Source organism: Geotrypetes seraphini, chromosome 19 (assembly GCF_902459505.1).
Source record: "Geotrypetes seraphini chromosome 19, aGeoSer1.1, whole genome shotgun sequence".
In the NCBI taxonomy this organism is placed as follows: domain Eukaryota; kingdom Metazoa; phylum Chordata; class Amphibia; order Gymnophiona; family Dermophiidae; genus Geotrypetes; species Geotrypetes seraphini.
Genome location: NC_047102.1, coordinates 34,908,700 through 34,932,042, shown reverse-complemented (window position 1 = coordinate 34,932,042; position 23,343 = coordinate 34,908,700). Strand labels below are relative to the sequence as shown.

Below are 23,343 nucleotides of genomic sequence, written 5' to 3'. Positions count from 1 at the left end.
ATTGCATCAGTAAAGCAGTTAATCAGGAAATATAGAACTCATACTGCACACCTGGACAGACAGACAGACAATGACATATACAAATTCAACAGAGGAAGCACTTTAACTGACCTGCTGACCCCAGAGAGTAGGTTGGTTTAGGCAGAACGCCTCAGGAGGTAAAGATTTGGTTGAACAAAAATCAGGTCATCAGCTCTGCTTGAACAGAACTAAGGTCTAGATTTTTAAAATTAATTTAATTGACAGATTTATATCCCATCTTTTCCATCCAGAGTGTACCGTGCAAGGTGACTTACATATTTTTTAAGTATCAAAATATATAAACATCATAAAAACAAGACAACAAACATTACAATATACTTTGGTCTTGTCACAGGAAGTGACAACAGAAGGAGAGCCCCATGCTGGCACGGGCAGCAAGTTAGAGATGCTTCTGGCGCCGGGGAGCTTAACAGGTGGAAGGGAAGGGGAGTGTGTGAGGCAGGAGGGGGCAGGGAAGGAGCGGGGAGCCACTGGTCAGCATAACTGAGTTTAAGAAAGGTTAGACAAGTCTGTTATTGAGATAGACTTGGGGGAAACCACTGCTTGCCCTGGGATCGGTAGCATGGAATGTTGCTAGTCTGTGGGTTTCTGCCAGGTTCTTGTGACCTGGATTGGCCACTGTTGGAAATAGGATGCTGGGCCGGATGGACCATTGGTCTGACCCAGTATGGCTATTATGTTCTTATGGAGCCAAGTATAGGACAATCGAGCCATTGTGACATCACTGATGAGGATGGCTCTTAGGCATTGGTGGAATGAGGCATTATGATGTCACAATCTCAGCTCTGGAATGTTGATACTCTTTGGGTTTCTGCCTGGATTGGCCACTGTTGGAAGCAGGATTCTGAGCTAGTAGGACGACTGGTCTCGCCCAGTATGGCTATTATGTTCTTATGGAGCCAAGTATAGGACAATCGAGCCATTGTGACATCACTGCTGAGGTTGGCTCTTAGGCATTGGTGGAATGAGGCATTATGATGTCACAATCTCAGCTCTGGAATGTTGCTACTCTTTGGGTTTCTGCCTGGATTGGCCACTGTTGGAAGCAGGATTCCGAGCTAGTAGGACGACTGGTCTCGCCCAGTATGGCTATTCTTATACTCTTGTGAAACCAGTATGGGTGGGTCAGATATAAATATGCAATTTAGATTAGCTACTTATGATTATAAAATTTACAAAATGCTGCTTCTCAATCTTACTCAACCTTCTCTCCTGCACAAAGATTTTCCAAAACATTCATAGATTTTCAGGTTTTTAAAAATTTTTTAAATAAAGGACAGAAAAATCTAGGACCCTACCCCCTCGCCTGTGGTTACAAATTACAAACCAAGCCCTAATATTAGTTCCAGTCTGGAATCAAGAGCATCAGCATTAACTTTGGTTTGCACTCTCATATCAAAATGATCCATTTTGAGTGTGCTCTGAAAATGTCAATTTTCATTCCCATCCCTCAGCCACTAGAGATTCAGGCCCGGATTCTGTAAATGGCGCTGTCGGCAGCGGCCGCCTTAAAAATAGCCGCCGATCGCAAGTCAATCACACGACAGCACCACTTATAGAATCACGCCTTCGGGAAAGGTAGACGCTGGAAATGTAGAGGGTTTTCAAGGCCTATATGTCCAGCGCCTACCTTTCAGCACCTGTACGGGGGATTTACAATGCCTAACGCCACTTTCAGGCATCAGCCATGCCCACAGTGGCATTATGCATTGTAAAACACCTCCACAGGCGCAATGAAGGCACCAGTTTTTTTTACACACCAGTAGGCCCCTTTTAAATGGCATTTTGCACTTAACCTAGGCACCAGTAGGATACCATTTATAGAATATGGGCCTCAATGTCTGCTTATCACAGTGCAAACCCCCAAATCAGTGGTGTAGTAAGGGAGGGTGAGGGAGAAGTCCACCCCAGGCACCGGCATCCCTCCTCTCTGTGTGCTACACTCCTCCCCCTGCCGCGTGTGCACGCCCCTTGCCTTCCCCATACCTTTTTTTACTTCTCCAGCACAAGCAACATTGCTGCCCGCGTCAGCATTGGTGTTCTCTCCGATGTCACTTCCGGGTACCGCGCCTAGGAAGGGATGTCAAAGGGCGAGCCGACACCGACACAGGCATGCTGCTCGCGTCAGAGAAGTTAAAAAGCTATGGGGAATGAGAAGGGGTGCACGACAGCGGGGGGCAGGGAAGAGGGCGGGGGAGGGGGCGCCCGTGCCCCAGGCGCCTCTCACCCTTGATACGCCACTGCCCGAAACATTTCCTAGTTCTATGGATGATATTAGCCTTTTTTTCCTCTTTGAAAGAGTTATTATATTTCAGTTTGGCTAGATTAGCAAAAACAAAGGGAAAAGTTGAGGATCTTTGGACATCTGCACTAAGAAGGATTCAGCTCATGACCCGAATTGTGCGTTTAGAGTCATGCGCCTTCAACTGGCTCATCAAACTTTTAATGAATCATCTCTACTAGCTCCTGGCAGAGCAATCAGGAAACATTAGCTGTGCAGAAAGAGCAGATCTGGAAGGAGAGGGATTAGAAGTCACTCAGCCTTCTGCTTGGGAACTTGGCTGAGGATTTGGAGACGTGGCTGGTCATGCTGACCCTGTCAGGCATCCGATGCTAATAACATGAAGAAGGATGAGACAATCTCATGGCTCCTCAGGGACCTAATAGAATGCATTATTCCACACCTATTGGAAACGTTTTCTTTACAACTGTTTGATTTGTATGGGGGTTTTTCTCATTTTTAAATTACTATTCATATTACAAACTTATTGAATTGTTGTCACTGAAAAACGAATGCTTCCACTCATAACAGGGGTTCTCAACCAAGCATTTGATACATACCCAAAAAGTCAGATTTTCAGAATATTAACACTGAATACGCATGAAAAATATTGGCACAGACTAACTCTTTACTATGCAAATTTACAGTATCTCATGCATATTCATTGGGGAAATCCTGAAAACCCGACTGGATTGCAACCCTCGTTGCCCACCCCTTACCCTAGCTCCAGACCTGAAGGATCGGCCAAGCTGCCCTAACTTTTCGCCTCTTTTTCAAAACTTTTAGTTGCTAAAGAATGAAATGTAGCTCATCTGTTTACTATGAACTTGTCAACCTAACCTTTCCTGCAACGCCCATCATGGACTGTGGCAGTGCTAGCCCAATAAACCTTATTTTAGAATACAACGGACCCAGGCCATTTGACTCACATCAACCCTAAGAGGTTGATCCAACATTGATGGGCTTTCAGTCCTACCTTGTCAAGAGAAAATGACATTACAAGTCTGTAAGTCAGGGGACAGCTGAAGAAGCACCGCTGCTGATGAAAGAGGACTTCAGTGAGATGGTGCAAGCCCCCCGGCTACTATTCTCAATTAAGGATATTGATTTCTACTTTCTTGATCCAGTCCTGATTTTCATAAATGCCTTTCCATTGCATTTTAAACATAGAAATATAAGAACATAAGAATTGCCGCTGCTGGGTCAAACCAGTGGTCCATCGTGCCCAGCAGTCCACTCACGCAGTGGCACTTAGGTTAAAGACCAGTGCCCTAACTGAGACTAGCCTTACCTGCGTACGTTCTGGTTCAGCAGGAACTTGTCTTTGTCTTGAATCCCTAGAGGGTGTTTTTCCCTATAACAGCCTCCGGAAGAACGTTCCAATTTTCTACCACTCTCTGGGTGAAGAAGAACTTCCCTTACGTTTGTACGGAATCTTTCCCCTTTAACTTTAGTGAATGCCCTCTCATTCTCTGTACCTTGGAGAAGGTGAACAACCAGTCTTTATCTACTAAGTCTATTCCCTTCATTATCTAGAATGTTTCGATCATGTCCCCTCTCAGTCTCCTCTTTTCAAGGGAGAAGAGGCCCAGTTTCTCCAATCTCTCACTGTACGGCAACTCCTCCATCCCCTTAACCATTTTAGTCGCTCTTCTCTGGACCCTTTCAAGTAGTACAATGTCCTTCTTCATGTACATTATGGCAGATAAAGGCCAAATGGTCCATCTAGTCTGCTCATCCACAGTAACCATTCTCTCTTTCTCTCTCCGAGAGATCCCACGATAGAAATAGAGAGGAAAGAGTCCCATTATTACAAAGCATTGGAACGGGATTTTGTGACAGATAAACTCCTAACTTTTAAAGCCGTCATCTGATGCAGGTGAACCTGATTAGATGAGCCAGTTCTGGCTTCGTCCTACTGAATTTATGAACTTTCAATTCAAATTTCTTTAGTAAAGGTGGAACTAAAAATCCATAAATACAGTGGAGCAAAATCAGAACAGAATTAGCTGCCAAACTGACATGAAGTAGGTGGTAAATCTGATCTGTAATTGTGGTAGACCTGAGGGAAACCCACTGCTTACGCCTGGGGAAAGTAGCAAATTGAATCTAATTTTTGGAATCCTTCCAGGTACTTGTGATCTGGATCGTCTACTAGTGGAAAATAGGATACTGGACTTGATAGATCTTTGGGCTCACCCCATAGGCAATTCATATGTTCTTAAGTTACAAGAAGACCTTACGAATTTTCTACTGTAACCATCCAAAATATTTGCCTTGGGTAATGCAACTCAGTGAAGAAACAGAAAAAAAGGGAAAAATGGCCCTCATTAGAGCATTATTCTTTATTGAATCACAGCTCTTTTTTTTATTTAAATTTTTATCAGGTTTACATATAAAAAGCAGACGCTTATGTGTTTTTCCATCTAAACACGTGACTTGTTGCAGCGTTATTAGAAACTGAATCTATTTTTGATAGTGGATAAGCATCTGCTTTTTATATGTAAACCTGATAAAAATTTAAATAAAAAAGAGCTGTGATTCAATAAAGAATAATATTATTTTTCATCACAGAATACTAGTGATTTTCTCCCTATCAGTAGAGCATTAAAATATCAAGAAATCTGGAACCAAAATCTCATGCTTATCACATAGTCATAAGATAGGAAGGAGGGAAGAGAGATAGAGCTATAGGACTAAAACACCTGTAAATAATAAAAACAGCATAACTCATGTATAGCTACTCACGTATAAGCTGTGTTATTCACAGGTTATCAAACACCACGGCAACAATGACTCTGACCTTACACCTACCCTAATCGTAATTCACATAGATTTTTTTAAATCCCATCGGATCCCTCCACTAAAGTGGGTCGCGGCCAAATGGGTCTCCACGCACTTCCAGGTGCCTTCCGGCCGGGACACTGGATTTAGTGTGCCGCCGGCCAGAAAGTTTGCGAGACACTGGTCTATTGGCTTGGGTCGTACGTAAGAAGGTTAACTCTGCAGAAAGGCTGGACTCGAAGAGCTGGAAACTCAACAGGTGAATTTGTGTAGTCTGTAAATTGGTAATCTTATGGATGGCCCATATTAACTGTTTATGTACTCTGCTGTTTTCAAGACAGTTATGCTGTGTAAATAATAAAAGCTGCCAGCTAAGAAGGCATTATTTCATTGCTGCTAAAGAGAACTGTATGTTTTATGCATTACAGTACGTATTATGAAAGGATGCAAGATTTTTACTTTTCAAGCCAACACTGTGTAAATCAAAACAATTTTCTGGCTCAGTCTTCTCTACCAATTAAAAAAAATTCTTAAACAGAAGAGCTGGCAGCTCCCTCGCTGCTAAATAGCTGAGTCCCATGGTGGTACAGGGGTTTACTGTAGCATGACTATGTGCACATAGCCCAGATCTGTCAACAAGTCCGTGCATACAAGCAGAAGTGTCCCGATGTCACAGAGCACCAGGAGGAAGTAAATACGGCCCCTCAAAATACATTTCATTCATTCAGGAGTCGTGAGAGCAAAAGCATAGGTAGGACTTTGTCACCCTCTCTCCTACCTTCTTTGTGAACTCATAAGAACATAAGAGTTGCTATATTGGAACAGACCAAAGATTCATCACGCCCAGTATTCTGACGTTATACCCAGAAATTCAATGATGAGCCCTCTCTGGAATTCAACATAGAATTTCCAGTTTTACAGAGCTGGCTTGATGGACCTTTGGTCTGGTCCAGTATGACAACTCATATGATCTTATGTTAGATGTGATCCTTCTGTCTGAATGGAGTAGAACGGGTACAAGTGGATCAATTTTTTTCACTCTGTCAAAAACTACAAAGACTAGGGGGACGCTCAATGAAGTTACAGGGAAATATTTTTAAAACCACTAGGAGGAAATTTTTTTTCACTCAGAGAAAAGTTAAGCCGGAGGTTGTGGTAAGAGCAGATAGCATAGCTGGTTTTAAGAAATGTTTGGACAAGTTCCTGGGAGGAAAAGCCCATAGTCTATAATTGAGAAAAACATGGGGCAAGCCACTGCTTGCCCTGGATTGGTAGCATGGAGCATTGCTACTCCTTGGGTTTTGGCCAGGTAGGGATCTGGATTGGCAACCTTGAGAATGGGCATACGGAGCTTGAAACGGAATACCGTACTAGAGAGAAATAGAAAAGAAGAAAGAAATTGCAATCAAAAAATTATGGAGAAAATCTAGGATAGTAAATCATTGTTAATGAAAGAACAGTACAACTGAAATTTAAAATTGAACATAAGTTAGCACTTATCTACTACTTTATAAATGTTGGTACATGGTAAACATAAAGATAAGGGCAGAGACTTGTGGTTATACAGAGAAAAGGACAAGAGCAAAAAGCTGCAATAGAGGATGGGGATTTGGATTTAGGTACAGTAGGAATTTCCCTGTCCCTGAAGGTTTACCATCTAAATCTTCATTGAGATTTGAACCCTGACTTCCTTGGTTGTTAGCCTGCTGTCCACCCAATCGTATTGGGATGAGGGAAGAGATTACTTTTAACACTGTTCCTCAAAGTATAATACATATATTTCCTTCAGAAATGATAAGGGATTAAGTTCCAAATTCAAACTCCAAATCAAAGGCAGAAAGGTGGATGGAGGGGAATCTAGATTAAAAATTGAATTTGATTAGGAAAAAGAGGGAGGTGGACAAAAACTTACAGCCCCTTTTATCAAGCTGAGCTAGAGGTTTTATTTTTTACCGCAGGCCAATACAGTAAATGCTCCTATGAGTACGGTTACCAGACATCTGAAAAAACCCAGCCACCCCAACCCCGCTCCATTCTAGACCTCCAGACACGACTGGAGCTCATCCGGAAGAAGAGAGGAGGCTTTGTGAGGGCGGGGATGGAGGCAGAACTTGGCAGGGCTGGGACAGAACAGGGCGGGGTCATATGTCTGGGGTTTCCCGGAGAAAAATATGGTAACCCTACCTCTGAGTGTCTTGAGCATTTACCTCGCCATCCCATGCTAAAAACCTCTAGCACAGCTATATAAAAGGAGGTGAGGGGGTGGGAATGAAGTGGAGGAGTGAAGAAATAGAGAAAAATGCTTAGGGAAAGAACCAAAAACGACATGAGAGGATGATGATGATCCTCTGGGCACATAAGAAAAAGAACCTTGGGATGGAAAAGAGAATATGCCAAGAAACACAGTAGGAGATGGAGATGATTTAAAGGGTCACGGGAGATAGGGAGGTACTGTTTGTGAGAAACAGAAGGGCAAGGGCTAAGCAGAGAGGAAACTGAGGGGGAGACAGAGAAAAGGCTAGATGGGTTAGGTGGAAGTGGCAGAGAGAAGGGGAGAAGATCCAGAACGAAGGATGCAGCGTCATGATTAGTTAGACCACCATCTGCACCTCTCTTTAAACATCCCAGAGTTGTCCAACTATGTCATATATGATATTCAGTCAAATTTATTTTTTAGGTATACAGCCACATTGCAAACGACTGTTTATCCAGGTCTTGCATAAACAGATCTGGACTGGCTGCACTCCATAGAGCAGGACACCGGGATACCCAAAGTCTATTGCTGAAAACATTTCTGCAAATGTCCGTTACCTGCCAAATGCTCAGTATGCAAGCTGCACGCACGCATTTCTGCAGCAGCTCAGCCTCTGCTCAACTGACCACAAGTCGAAGACGGCTTTTAGCAAACAGATGCTGTGTTTAGATTTAAATATTAATGAGTCAATGTTCGGAAAGGAAGGAAGAGGCAGAAGTCTTAGGACACATAAACTATGAATTAACTCCACAACAGAGAAAAAGTTCAGGTAAATATCAATGGCTGCTTTATGTCAAGTGGGAAATGTCAGAGAGGATTGAACTTAAAAAAAAAAAAAGATCTATAAATTAAACAACTCCATGCAATTCAAATAAGAACATAAGAACAGCCTTACTGGGTCAGCCCAATGGTCCATCAAGCCCAGTAGCCCGTTCTCACGGTGGCCAATCCAGGTCACTAGTGCCTGGCCAAAACCCAAGGAGTAGCAATATTCCATGCTACCGATCCAGGGCAAGCAGTGGCTTCCCCCATGTCTTTCTCAATAACAGATTATGGACTTTTCCTCCCAGGAATTTGTCCAAACCTTTCTTAAAACCAGCTACGCTATCCGCTCTTATTATAACCTCTGGCAATGTGTTCCAGAGCTTAACTATTCCTCCTATTGGTTTTAAAAGTATTTCCCTGTAACTTCATTGAGTGTCCCCCTAGTCTTTGTAATTTTTGACAGAGTGAAAAATCGATCCACTTGTACCCGTTCTATTCCACTCAGGATTTTGTAGACTTCAATTCTATCTCTCCTCAGCCGTCTCTTTTCCAAGCTGAAGAGCCCTAACCATCATATGAGAGGAGTTCCAGGCATCCACCACCCTCTCCATAAAGAAGAATTTCCTAACATTATTCTTGAGTCTACCACCCCTCAACCTCAAATTATGTCCTTTGGTTTTACCATTTTCCTTTCTCTGGAAAAGATTTTGTTCTACGTTAATACCTTTCAAGTATTTGAATGTCTGAATCATATCTCCCCTGTCCCTCCTTTCCTCTAGGGTATACATAGTCAGGACTTCCAGTCTCTCCTCATACGTCTTTTGCCGCAAACCTCCTACCATTTTCGTCGCCTTTCTCTGGACCGCTTCAAGTCTTCTTATGTCCTTTGCCAGATACGGTCTCCAAAACTGAATGCAATACTCCAAGTGGGGCCTCACCAATGACCTGTACAGGGGCATCGACACCTTTTCTCTTCTACTGGTTACACCTCTCTCTATACAGTCTAGCATCCTTCTGGCAACAGCCACACCTTGTCACACTGTTTCTTTGCCTTTAGTTCTTCAGACACTATCACCCCAAGATCCCTCTCCCCATCTGTGCGTATCAACCTCTCACCTCCCAACACAAACGGCTCCTTCCGATTTCTAATCTCCAAATGCATTACTCTGCACTTCTTTGCATTGAATTTTAGTTGCCAGATATTAGACCGTTCCTCTAACTTCTATAAAGACAAGATGTGATGGTAGTAAAGATAGCAACGTAAATAATATTAGCAACTCACTTCTTGGCAATGTAACAGGAAGTGAAACTAAACATAAACCTATACAAAAAATGAGTTTACCACTGAAAGATAGCTGGAAAGCAATGACCACAAACGCTCACAGTCCAAGCAACAAAGTTCATGATCTGCAAGCCCTGATGTTAGAGGCAGACCTGGATATTGTTGCTATCACAGAGATTGCCGACCTCTGTGGTAAAGTAAGGTGCAGTAAAAGCTTACCTTTTGTGCACCTTGGTAACTTCCCCCTCAACCACAGTCAAACCTTGGATAGCGAGTAACGTGGTTTACGAGTCTTTTGCAAGACGAGCAAAACATTTTCTCAAATTTTAACTCGATAAACAAGCGTTGTCTTGCAGTACGAGCACTTATACGTGCATCACATCAAATACGCACAATATATGCGCGTCGGGTCACGGATGAACATAATACATGCACCCGCAGTTCAAGCATGCACAACATATGCATATCTCACGCTGAGCGCAGGTGAACATAATAAAAGCATCACGCCCAATTCATCCATAGTGATGTGACTGTTCGAAACGAGTGAGATCTTGCAATACAAGTACGTGCAGTACTGTATTCTCCAGTAAAGTTTTTGGGATGTGAAACGAATCGTCCGAGTTTCCATTATTTCCTATGGAGAAATTTGCTTTGATATACAAGCGCTTTGGATTACGAGCATGCTTCTGGAACAAATTATGCTCGCCCTCCCTTCAGGTAAAACAAGGTGTGCATTGATGAGCAAATCAGATAATGTGGCTGTCAGGATCTATTGCTTTGAATTGACTGCTGAGGTCCTTTGCCACCCACCGGAAGCTGCAGCCCTAAGCATCTTCCTAGTCTGCCTCATGGTTAGGCCAGCCCTATCAAACCCAATGGCAGAGAAATCACTGCAGCACAACTTTGAAGCCAGAACAGAGAAGACAGTAGGGAGAGAACTGCAGGGAAAGAAAAGGATCTCTTCCTCCACCCATTATAGGCCTTTCCAGGTTCACTGCTGTCTGTAGTGTTTCTCCCCCTTTCTTGCAATAACCCGCTATACTGATATAAATAGGTGAACGTGGAAAGCTACAGGAGCCTTAGGGTACCAGACAAGGAAACCTAGAAAAGAGAGAAGAGTTGAAAAAGTGCTGATGAGGCAAAGACAGAAAGAAAAGATGCTGGGAGGGGCGATGGATTGCTATTATAGAGAGGGAGAAATGAATAGAAGAGACACCAAGAGAATGGATAGGAAGCCCAAGCAGGTTAGGAGAAGATAGACAAAGTGAAAGAGGAAAGAACTGAAAACAATATGGTTAGAAAAAGATAGATAAGGACAGCAAACAAAGGCTGGAGCAGAACAAAATATTTAACTATTCAACTTAAGCCATTCAAAACTAAGATAGGACAAAAAGACTAAACTAAAACTAAACTAAAGTTTTAACTTTGTATAAGGTTTACAGCAATTAATTAAACAGGGAATGATTTACAAATGATAAATAGAAGATAATAGCAAGACCTGAAACTTTCCAAAGACACTATTAAACTTCAATCAAGGCACTGCCCAGCCAAAAGGCAAACCAGATGACCTCATGCATCCAGAAAGAGAAAAAGGTTGAACTGAAATCCTGATTTGGGATTGGACATTTCTCATGGGTTTCTGCCTACCAGACTTCAAGTCCCCATAGTCCATAAACAGTGAAATTCACCTATGCTTTCTCTCTTGGGATCATTGCTGGACATTCAACATACCGTGTGCTCTGCCATGTGCTCTTGAAGAACTGTTCTACCAGCAAGGCCCGCATCATACTGAGTTAGGTTTAATCCAGCTTAATCATTCCGTTTCTATAACAATATTTTATCTTGTGGCACATTTCCCTTGTTCAAAGATCCCTAAATTGTAACTAAAATTTATTGCATTGCCTACCTAACCTTATAAATAAATTCTGCTCTGGAAAAATACAATTTGTCTGTCTTTAAATGCTTTCAGAATCTGTTCTTAAATATGTTTGTTTATTATTTGATATACCGCTTAAGCATATTATAGATCTAAGCGGTTAAAATAAAATACAGGTACTTAAAACTTCCCTATCTGTCCCAAAGGTTCACAATCTAGCAAAGTACCCGAACAAACAATTAAGATAAAGAAAAAATATATTACACAAAGCTAAGGACCCTTTCACAAAGGTGCGCTAGCGGTTTTAGCACGCGCTAAGCGTACCGCCTCCTTTTAAGCAGGTGGTAATTTTTCGGCTAGATCGCACTAAAAACGCTAGCACACCTCTGTAAAAGGAGCCCTAAGTTTTAAACACATAGTGCATTCCCCAAATTAACATTTATATTTAATATGAAATATATTAGCCTTCTCTTTAAGTACAATATATTTTATTGGTGGAGAATTCTTGCAACACCATGGGGGCGAGACATTAGCATTGTCCAGTTAAGTGCCATTGGATATCATGTGAGGAGTAATTCAGCAGGAGTTAACCGGGCAGGAGCTTTTCCCACCCAGTTAACCCCCGTCTTTTCAGCGAAAGGTTCCACTCACTGATCCTCCCTAATCACCATCCCTCCCAAACTTGGCAGCCACCCTGAAGTCTGTATTTCAACTCCTACAAATTAAAGTTCACTATTTGCTCGATAAAGTCGCGTGGGCTGCTGTGTTAGTCCAGTTGAACATGCAGAAATATAGTTGAAGAAGCAAAACAGAATTTTAAGACGCCGCCCTATTGAGCTAAGAATACATTTTGTGGAGTCAACATCCCGCTTCTCAGGTCAAGAAATGTATAAAGTTGGTTCAATTAAAGGGTATCACCTATCATTTATTTCATGTTGATTGGCCTTTATTTCCACACTGTTTTCTAAATAAAACTGAACCAGTACCTTGGGGATGGAGCGGTGATAGTGATGGGAGGAAGCATTGCTTCCCCAGGAATTTGGTTAATTGCAACACTGGTCCCAACTTCCCAATACTCTACCACTCTAATTGTACTGGTCAGGAATGTGTTGGAGGTGCTGCCTTTTTGACAATGGAGTGGGGAACGAGAATTATACAAAGTGGCCGTGGCTGCTTATGAGATATATATTGGAGCACTCCTTACTGCTTGTCCTCTCCTGAAGGGATGTCAGCCTCTTCGGACAGATTGGTACCAGACACTTCACCTTCACCCTGGGACTGAAGCTGTTTCTCACGTTCCCTACGACGGCGCTCACGTGCTGCTTCTTCCTCATCCTCAATGCTCCATTGGGTTGTCAATCTGCCAGTCAACATGGAAACTGTGTTAATAACGGAAATCTGTTGCCATAGCAATATCCTCCATTAACTGGAGTTCAAAACCCCATTAAGAGAGAGTGCTCCATTGATAACATCTTAATCAGTCAAGTTGCAAGATCCAAGTTACCATTTCTATAGCGCTAATAGACATATGCAGCACTATACACTGAACCCGTGTGGGACAGTCCCGAGTTTACAATCTGACCAAGACGGACAAACAGGATAAACAAGGGATTCAAACAGACACAGGCACTGAAGAGTGAATAGGAGTTAGGAGTTAAGAGTAGGGTTACCATATGGCTCCAGAAAAAGGAAAACGGATTGAGACATCTGGGTTTTACTTCTACTGAAAGCAATGGAACGAAGGAGGACAGATAAGAGACATCTGGGCTCTACTTTAAAACCTGGATGTCTCAATCCGTCCTCCTTTTTCGGAAGCCATTTGGTAACCCTCAAAAAATAGGCTCTCGGCCTAGATTTAAATATGGTCATAATGTGGAGTTCTGTGTTTGACGTTTAAAACCCAGCAGGGCAGAGAAAGCTCCCTATGCAGAAAACTTTAGTCCAGGAGTTCTCAAGCCAGTCTTTAGGACACACCCAGCCAGCCAGTCAGGTTTTCAGGCTACCTACAATGAATATGCATGAGATCGATTTGCATACAATGGAGGTAATGCATTAAAATTTATCACATGCATATTCATTGTAGGTAACCTGAAAACCTGACCGACTAGTTTGAGACCCCCTTTTTGGAGGAGAGTGTGGGGTAGTGGTTAGAGCTACAGTCTTACCACCCTGAGGTTATGGGTTCAAACCCCACACTGCTCCTTGCGACCCTGGGCAAGTCACTTAATCCTCCACTTCCCCAGATAGATTATGAGCCCACCAAGACAGATAAGGAAAATGCTTGAAGTACCTGTATGTAAACCACTTTGAGAGTAGCAGTATGCAATCCCTTTCCCTTAAATGTATTCCAGTAATTTGGTTGCCACTTACATCTACAGAATTCAGATTTCCCATTTTATGTTTTGTTTGATATTTGTTCGGAAATATTGCAGTTTTTGGAAAGTGGCCACTCCCATTTACACCAGAAAAACGAATCAACCAGTTGAGGGCTGTGACTTCTCCAAACCCCCAGTAGGCCTCCCATTCATACAGCGAAAGCACGAATACTGCAAGAACTCGGCAACGGGGATTTTTAACAGCAGATGGAGGGATAACAGCACAGTACCATGCAAACTACTGTATTATAAAAACAAGGAAAAATACAAGGCTATTAAGTCAAAAAGGCCTCGTAATCTATTTTATTTTTTTATTGATTCAATTTTCTCTGCCGTTCTCCCAGGGGAGCTCAGAACGGTTTACATGAATTTATTCAGATACTCAAGCATTTTTCCCTGTCTGTCCCAGTGGACTCACACTCTATCTAATGTCCCTGGGGCAATGGAGGGGGGATTAAGGGACTTGCCAGGATCGCAAGGAGCAGCGTGGGTTTGAACCCACAACCTCAGGGTGCTGAGGCTGTAGCTTTAACCACTACGCAAGACCAAGATGCAAACTGATATTCTGAATAATCTCACAGTACTGAAACCATCTGCAAATCTGCTTGACTGCCCCATAAACCTAGGGTTAGAAGAGAAAAGTTCCTACAGTTATATTTTCCTCTGTATTTTAAGAAGATTGTGGTGTTATTCTTTAATCAACGTTTTATTAAAGACCTAGTTCAGGAATGTGGAGGAGGTCCCCAGAGTGATCCATCAATTGACTGTCGTGACTTCTAGCTTTACCCTCTTTTTCCTCCCCTACAGCAAAAGCAAGCAGCTTCTCCACTGCCTCCTACATAATTGCTGAAAAGAAGCTCTGCCACCAGAATTTCTTCGGCTCCTTGGGGCTGATAGTGGGGAAGACAAGACTGTTGCATTCCTGAAGGGCTGATAACAGGATGCTCAATTTCTTCCCTCGAGCCTCCTCCCTCCCCTTCCCCTTTCAGATTATGTGTTATCAGGTTAAGAGTGGTTGGAATTGTCTTCATCTAGGAATATTAGGTTCAAAGCTAGTCGATCTCAGTGGTAGGCAAACTCAGTCAAAAGAGCCAAAGATCAGCAGGACAACGATTAAGATTTTTTAAGAGCCAAATTTCTTTTCAAGAAGCATGTTTTTAGGAGTTGGTTTAAACTAGCTACTAACATTAAATAAAACCAGATATCATAATAATAATCTTATTTATTGACAAAAAAAATGTTTCTACCTTATCGTTTCTGCTTTAATCATCTTATCTTCACTCACTTCTTTCTAGCCAGCATCTGTCCTCTCTCTGTCTTCCATGCAGCATCAGCCCCTTCCATGTCTGCCCTCTCTCTCTGCCCCTGCCATCCACTGTCCGCCCTCTCCGCGTTCCATATGGCATCTTCCTTCTTTCTATGCTCCTTCCATAAACTGTCTATCTCGTGCCCCTTCTCTCACTTGTACACGATTCATTTCAGCTCTGCCACCTCTCCATTTTTCTCTGTCACTACCCCCTCCCCTATGCTCTGGCATCTCTCTCTTCTCTTTTTCTTCCCACCCCACGGTCTGGCATCTGTCTCTTTCCCTTCCCTGAGTCCCTGGCATCTCTCTCCTTTCTTTTCATCTCTCCCTCTCCCTCCACATCCATGCTCTGACATCTCCTCCTTCCTTTTCTCTAGGTCTGGCATACCTTCCTCCTTCCCTCCATGTCTTGGCTTATCTCCCTCCCTCTCTTCCCCCATGCCCCGACATCCCTTCCTCCCTCCCTTTCTTCCCTCCATGACCTGGCATCTCTTCCTCCCTCCCTTCCCTCCAAGCCCTGGCATCTCCTTTCATTCCTTCCTTTCCCTCCAGTTGGGAACAGCAATTCTCTCCCCCTCTGCTCCCTTTCCTTCTTCGGTCACCACGTCCTCAGTTGGCAGTTCAGCCCTTAAGCGGATACTCCAAGGCCTGGCATCAAGAACTTCTTCAGGCAGCAGCAGAATTCACAATTTGCTGCTGTTGCCGGCTTCGGGCCTTCTTCTCTGTTGGGTTCTGCCTTCATGGAAACAGGAGAGAGGAAGCCTGAAGAAGTTAAAGATGCCAGGCCTTGGAGCACCTAGGGCAGACCGCTTCTCTCCCTGTAGCCGGGGCCCCTCTGAAAAGAAACATTTAGCTCTCCCTCCCATGCGAACCCCGCTGACCCACTGCAAGACGAACAACAAACCTCCGTCCAGCACTTGTCGGCAAAAGGGAAGTTGTCCAAGTGCCAATAATCGAACCGGGTTTTAGACGTATTTAAAAACGACTTAGGCCTTCATAGTGCTGCTGAACAACCAGAGCTAAAAGGGGCGTGTTAGGAGGAGTGTCGAGGGCGGGGTTTGGGCGGGACATGGGCCGTCCTAGACTTAGTCGTACTGCATGTATAACCGAAAGTTTTACAACACTGCCGAGATGGAACTTGGACGTTGTGACTTAGGCCATCTAAAACCAGGTCTAAGTTCACAAAAGGTATCCAAAGTGACCAGATAACCACTGCAGACACAAAGTACAGACCCCCACACACTGACCCAGTGATCACCGACCCCCCCCCACCATAAAAATCATAACAACAACTTTACATATCTGCCTCCAGAACATCAGCACCTGACAGCCTGGCATAGGAAAGCCTAATAGAGCTGCACAGAGGTGGCTTACATGGTCTTGGGGGTGGGTTAGTGAACCATGTAGAGGAAGACCAAGGCCCATAAGCCATTCTAATCACTGCATTAATGGTGAAAAATGTGCCCCCCCCCCAATAAAAACCCTAACCCTTTTGTACTGCCATATAAGTGGCTACTGAAGCCATAAGGGCTATTGGGGTGGTAGACAGATGGCTCTAATAGATTCTGGGGGTGTTTGGGGGGCTCACCATGAGATGTGTATATGGGACCCTTTTTGTGAAGTTTACAGCAGTGCCATATAAGGTACCCCGCTACTCTGGTGCCACATCTGGGTGGCCAGTCCCTTACTTTTCTGGCCCCTCCCACGCCCAAAAGGTCTTTCTAAGCGTTTTTGAGTTGGATGAATTTTTGGTCAAAAATGGGGTATAAAGATGAATGACTTAACGATCTGGACAATCAGACTGCTGGACATACAGTTAGACGATTTTCAGGGGAAAAAAAATATGCTGGACGTATTTTTCGAAAATGGACCTTTTCCCATGTCCGACTTTGGGCGACTTAGGACCAAACGGACTTAGACGTTTCTTTTGATTATGCCCCTCTAAGTTTACAAAAACAATAGGAAACCAGTAACAAATACCCTGAACAGTCGTGCATGATTACAAGACATTGTTGCAATGAAAGTCAAGATGTCATAAGTTGTGTCACAGTAATCAGTTTTGCAAAACATTCCGGAAATCATACTGCAACAACAAAGGCTTCAATCTCTTCAACAAATTCACTTAAAAAAAGCAGACTGTACTTGTCCACAAAATATCATCAAAATATTGACACCTCTGCACCTAGCACTCCATATTTCGTATGCGAGGTTAATAAAGAGTGACCCCTGTTGAGCTCACTAGCACTGGCGTAGCGAGGGTAGGAGGTGTCCAGGGTGATTGCACCTTCTGTCCTGCTGCTCGTGCTGGTGTTGGTTTTCCCTCTGATGTCACTTCCTGGCCCTGTGACCTGGAAGTGATTTCAAAGGGAGCCAGGCTACCGTGAGCAGTAGAGAGTAATTGCTCATGCTGGCAAAGATTATAAAGAGGCACGGGGGCGGGGAAGACAGGGCGCTAGCGTGGCTTTGGAGGTGGAGAGATGCCGGTGCCCCTACCAAGACGGCTCCCTCACCCCACCCCTTACTACAACATTGCTCACTAGCTGAGTGTAGGATAGTGTTCTTGATTTTCTTTACATCCTCCCTTTGGTGCTATAATGCTGTATGTGACTGCATACATTGAAACCCCAAGAGAACTTCCAAGTTGCACAGCAACAGAGACGTCAAGGGAGGACCATCACAAAAAAGTGAGATTACTTCAATGTGTCTGGGGTTACGGTTACCATATGGCTCCAGAAAAAGGAGGACAGATTGAGACATCTGGGTTTTACAGTATATCTCGTTATAATGGATTTCAAGGGACCTGGAAAAACAGTCCATTATATCCAGAGTTGAATTTTTTTATAAAACTTTATTTAGGTCAACTCGAAACAACGTTCAATGAATGAACAACAGTCTCTGCACAAGCATATCAGCAACACCAATAACAAAACTCAGCAAAACATTGATACAGCACGAAATGATTGCAAAATCGGAACAGTAAAAGATATTCTACAGCATTCTGTGGTACTGTACTGGAAAGAAAAATACTCTGTCATTTTCTTCTGGGCTGCATTTTGATACTATATCACCGGCACGCCACGCGCCTTGTAGGCGGAGCCTGCATGTCCGTTACAGCCGAAGAAAACTACAGCTAAAAGCGGCTCTGGGGACCAAATTGGTTGTCCGTTATATCTGAAAGTCCGTTATATGCGAGTCTGCTATATGCAATGATTTTCGGTATGCTTATAAAGGCGCACGGCCGGGACCAGCAGACCTCGTCCGCTATAGGCGAGGTTCCGTTTTATAAGCGAGTCTGTTATAACAAGATTATACTGTACTTCCATTGAAAATAATAGAAGTAAAACCCAGATGTCTTAATCCGTCCTCCTTTTCCTGGAGCCATATGGTAACCCTATCTGGGATATAAATCTAGAAAAATTTAAATGTCACAATACTTTGCAAGTGCAAAACACAGCATACTATATCAGCATTTTTGTAATCTATCTGTTGTATTTTTGGGAAGTCTTATATAAACTGCATGGCAATAATCAAGATGGCTTTAGCACTTCTGCCTGCTTTACAATCCTAAAAGCCTGTGACTGGAAATGGGGGTGTAACTGGTAAACCAAAGGCAACTTCTAGGTATGGGGAAAAGCGATGAGGCAGGGGGAGAAAAAGTACACAGGAAGGTGGGCTCAGATTTCTTCCTATCAATTAGGCTACTTGTTTTTTTTCTTTTTGTGGGCATCAACGTTTTGAAAGCACTGAGGCTCGAATGAATGAGAGCCTTCAAATGAGTATGACACACTCCTGATGAGTAAGACTTGGCATTTCTGCTACAAGCAGTTCAATGTCTTCATGGAGTACAGCATGTAACAAATAAGCTTGGGAAATAGAGTTGCCAACTGGATCCATAATCACTTGGCAAGGTTGATCCACTCCTGGGTTTACTCCATTGCATGGGGGGATATGACTAAAGTCTAAAAATCCTGAGTGATGTAGAACACTAAGATACCCTCAGTGAAGTTACATGGAAATACTTTTAAAACGAATAGGGGAAAATGTTTTGTCTTTTTACTCATCAAATAGTTAAGCTCTGGATTGGAATTCACTGCCAGAGGATGTAATAATAATAATAATAATAATAATAATAATAATAACTTTATTTTTTTATACCGCAATACCACAAAACAGTTCAGAGCGGTTTACAGGATAAGAGACTGTACATTTACAGCGAAGTTACAGCTTAGTTATAGCAAAGTTACATCGAGGTTACAGCATATCGAAAAACAGTTCAGAGCGATTTAAACAATGTAGGTGCGGAGAATTGGTTAACAATTATATGGCATAAACCAGTGACAATTACAAAAAGATCCAATAATTGTTGCATGGGGAGAGGGGAAGGGTAGGGAGGGAGGCAAGGGATTATTAGTAGTGACAGCAGTTAGCATCGCTGGATTTAAAAAAAGGGTTGGACAAGTTTCTGGAGGAAAAAGCCATATTGAGATACTTGGGGGTGGGGTGGGGTAAGGTACTTATGACCTGGATTGGCCACTCTTGTAGGGTTATCATAAGGCTCCAGAAAAGGAAGACAGATTGAGACATCCGGGTTTTATTTCCATTACCTTCAGTGGAAGTAAAACCCAGATGTCTCAATTTGTCCTCCTTTTTCTGGAGCCATATGGTAACCCTACACGGTTGGAAAAAGGATACTGGGCTAAATGGACCATTGGTCTGACCCAGTATGGACTTGGAATTCTGTTTTTCTATTGAATTCCCTAAGAAAAACAAGACTACCAGTCCCTGCATGCGATGGGGTAAACCCAGGTCTGGATCAACTGTGTTGAGTGAACATAAGAACATAAGCATCGCCTCTGCCATGTCAGACCATAGGTCCATCATGCCCAGCAGTCCGCTCCCACGGCGGCCCCCCAGGTCAATGACCTGTAAGTGATCTATTACTCTAAAGCATTTTGTACTGTATAGTAACCCTCTAATTGTACCCCTGAATCCCCTTTTTTTCAGGAACTCGTCCAATCCCATTTTGAAACCCAAAATCGTACTCTGCTCTACCACCTCCTCTGGAAGCGCATTCCAGGTGTCCACCATCCTCCGAGTGAAGAAGAACTTCTTAGCATTTGTTCTGAACCTATCTCCCTTTAATTTTTTTGAGTGCCCTCTAGTTTTTATGAATCCTTATGCAGCTGGCATCATTCCTGAAACGCAGCAACTGAGGTTCCAGGTGCTGAATTGGGGATATAACCTTCCGTGGTCATCACTGCCCCTATCTACAGTACGTCATTCCCCACCCCTAAGTACCATGGAAATACAAAGCATAAAGCCACAGAGAATCAAAGGCCTAATGTCAGCCATCTCTTCCTGTTGAAGTCACAGTCCTGCATACGCTCTGGTTTCCATGGAAACCCTTGTCTTACTATGACTGGCAGAGTGTCAGGCTACCAAACTGTAGGGGTACTTTATTGTTGATATTAATCATGATGGTATTTCTTGGCGTCAACAATCAATGCCCTGTCGGTAAGGGAGCTTATAATATTTCCAGTCCACAGAACTTAACCTCATCTCTGCCAGATTCCTATGGCTAAAATGTTCCTGCAAGAGCCACCCAAATGTGTCAGCCATTTTGGTTAGGTTTTGAGAGTTTTTGCACCTTAATATCTGCAATCGCCTCATTTTGGGGTTTGAGGAAATATTAGGAAAACTGGGCATCTTTTAGCAACAACAACAAAAAAATCCACCAAAGGATAACTTGCCCTAGATACAAGTTCCCCGATAATCTTACCCCTAGTCCAGCCACACAGGCTTCTTCTAGCAGGGTCACAGCATAAACTGTCTCAGCTCTTTAGGACAGAAGATGGGGGGGGGGGGGAGGCGGGTTATCAGTATTTATCATGAAAATGCTGGAAAACAGATGTGAAGAATAATAAATGCTAATATATACCAGTGTCATGGCCAGGCTAAACAAGTTGTGAATTCCGCCATGTGTTCAGAAACTCCCAAAAACTATTTATCACTCTCTGGAAAAAAACTAAAGGGTCCTGACACACAAGTAAATACAGCTGTGCTCGCTACCTAAAAGCTTATGGGCGAACAGATGACTGATAAATTGTGTACTATTACACAGAACCCTTTTTTTAATCTACTCGTAAAAAAACAAGCCACAGATTATCTTTCACAACTTTAAAACCTGTCAAATTCATTAAACACTTCAATGCAATTAGTTAAACTGTGATGTAACACGACTCTCGTATTTCCTGTATGACGTGCAGGCTTTGTCTACAGGGCATCAGTGACAGATGCGTGTGGTGCATTTTCTCAAGAGCCTGTTTGTATAGAGCAGATTGCTTTTCCAGGGTCACTAAGCGCTGACAGTGTTTCATGGGCTCTTTGTCCTTCAGAAGGAGTCTTCGGTTTCCAGCCCCTTTGCTGCGTTTCTCCTCCACTCTTTGTAACTAAATTCCCTTCCCTATGATCTCACTGTCTCACTATTCCGTTACCGAAGCTCTCAAAAGGCCAAAGAATGTGAGGAGAAGACGATAACTAGACAGTTCAGGAACTGCAGCTACAGCGAGAGGGTGTAGAAGGGAATGTCGTTACGGGAAATGTCCAAACTGATTTTCCTCCAAGACAAAATTTCAGCCCTGGCATTTGTAACACACTGGCCCAAATCCAGGCTGTATTCTGGCCAGGAGCCAATTCAACAGGCCCATTCAGACTAGAACTGGGCCAGTCCTTCTGGCATTTACCAGTTGCCAATTTGGGACTCCAGGCTGCAAGCCACCTGTCTCTCTTGTCCACAATGTTTTGTCTTTCTGTACCACTGCATAAAACCTAGGCTGGGAGAGGTATGATCTGGGAACGGTTAGAAACATGGGCGGAGAAATGGCAGATGAAGTTCAACGTGGAGAAATGCAAGGTAATGCATTTAGGCAATAAGAATAAGGAATACGAGTATACAATGTCAGGTGCAACTCTGGGGAAGAGTGAACAAGAAAAGGACCTGGGTGTACTGATAGATAGGACCCTGAAGCCGTCGGCACAATGCGCGGCAGCGGCAAAGAAGGCAAATAGAATGTTGGGCATGATAAAGAAAGGAATCTCGAGTAGATCGGAGAAAGTTATAATGCCGCTTTATAGGGCAATGGTCAGACCACACTTGGAATACTGCGTCCAACATTGGTCTCCCTACCTAAAGAAGGATATAAAACTGCTGGAGAGGGTGCAGAGACGAGCAACAAAACTGGTGAAGGGTATGGAGAAACTGGTATATGAGGATCGACTTAAAACACTGGGATTGTTCTCCCTTGAGAAAAGGAGACTGCGTGGGGATATGATCGAGACCTTCAAAATACTGAAAGGAATCGACAAAATAGAGCAGAGAAGATTATTTACACTGTCCAATTTGACACGGACTAGAGGACATGGAATGAAGCTGAGGGGAGACAGGTTCAGGACTAATATCAGGAAGTTCTGCTTCACTCAGAGAGTGGTTGACACCTGGAATGCCCTCCCAGAGGAGATTATTGCGGAATCGACCGTCCTAGGCTTCAAGAGCAAACTAGATGCATATCTCCTTAAGAGAGGCATATAAAGATATGGTGGACTATAAATTACGCCAGGTGTACACCTGGCGGGGTCTCCGCGTGTGCGGATCGCCGGACTTGATGGACCGAAGGTCTGATCCGGTGATGGCAGTTCTTATGTTCTTATGTTCTTATGTAACAGATATAAGCAGTATTCCAGTATTAGGCCCACTGTATGAAAAAGACCGTCAAGGACTGACAAAGATATCCTTTGTATACAAAAAACAGTTCCAACCTGGCAGCCCTGGAATCACAGAAACATGGGGGGGGAGGTAAAATTCAGCCCATGATGGTACCATTCCCAGCCATAGGCTTAACTAACCCTAGATATTCAATCCAGGGTACTGCGCAGTTCCCATGGGCATGTGCGCTGACCTGGAAGTTAACCAGGCACCAGCCAATATTCAGGCTGGTGCCCCATTAACTCGGCGCTTAAAAGGGCTCCTTTTACAAAGCCATACTAGCGATTTTGGCATGGCAAATGCGATGAAGCCCAAAGGAATTCAATAGCACATCTTTGTAAAAGGAGCCCAGAATTAGAATACCCTTTTTGCTAAGTGGTGAAGCCTGCCCAATCTCTGGACCCCAGATTGCAGCTAGGTTAGGGAATGGACATTTGGCAGAGGTATTCAGAAGTATCCGGTAAAGTGACACGTAATATTGGCGGCCAGCCAGCTCAGAGGGCATTAATTGTGCAGGTTTCTCATGCCTGGATAAACCCTTTTGAATATCGATTCCACAGAAAAAAATATATATATATGGTCTATCCAGTCTGCCCATCCAAACCATCTACTATCC

The 23,343-nt window shown here is 43.4% G+C and overlaps 1 protein-coding gene across 5 annotated transcripts in view; it reads right to left on the bottom strand.

Moving 5' to 3' along the window:
* The window catches only part of LSP1 (lymphocyte specific protein 1), a 120,044-nt gene that overhangs the window by 45,781 nt on the left and 50,920 nt on the right, over nucleotides 1-23,343 (bottom strand). For 2 of the 5 annotated variants that reach the window (XM_033928717.1, XM_033928718.1), the window contains exon 2: nucleotides 12,489-12,644. The exons of 2 other annotated variants lie outside the window; for them this stretch is intronic. In XM_033928717.1, the coding sequence (XP_033784608.1) occupies nucleotides 12,489-12,644 (156 nt within the window). Of the gene's footprint in view, nucleotides 1-5,137; nucleotides 5,260-12,488; nucleotides 12,645-23,343 lie in introns of those variants that run through there. One more of the 5 variants, XM_033928721.1, reaches the window with a different exon arrangement.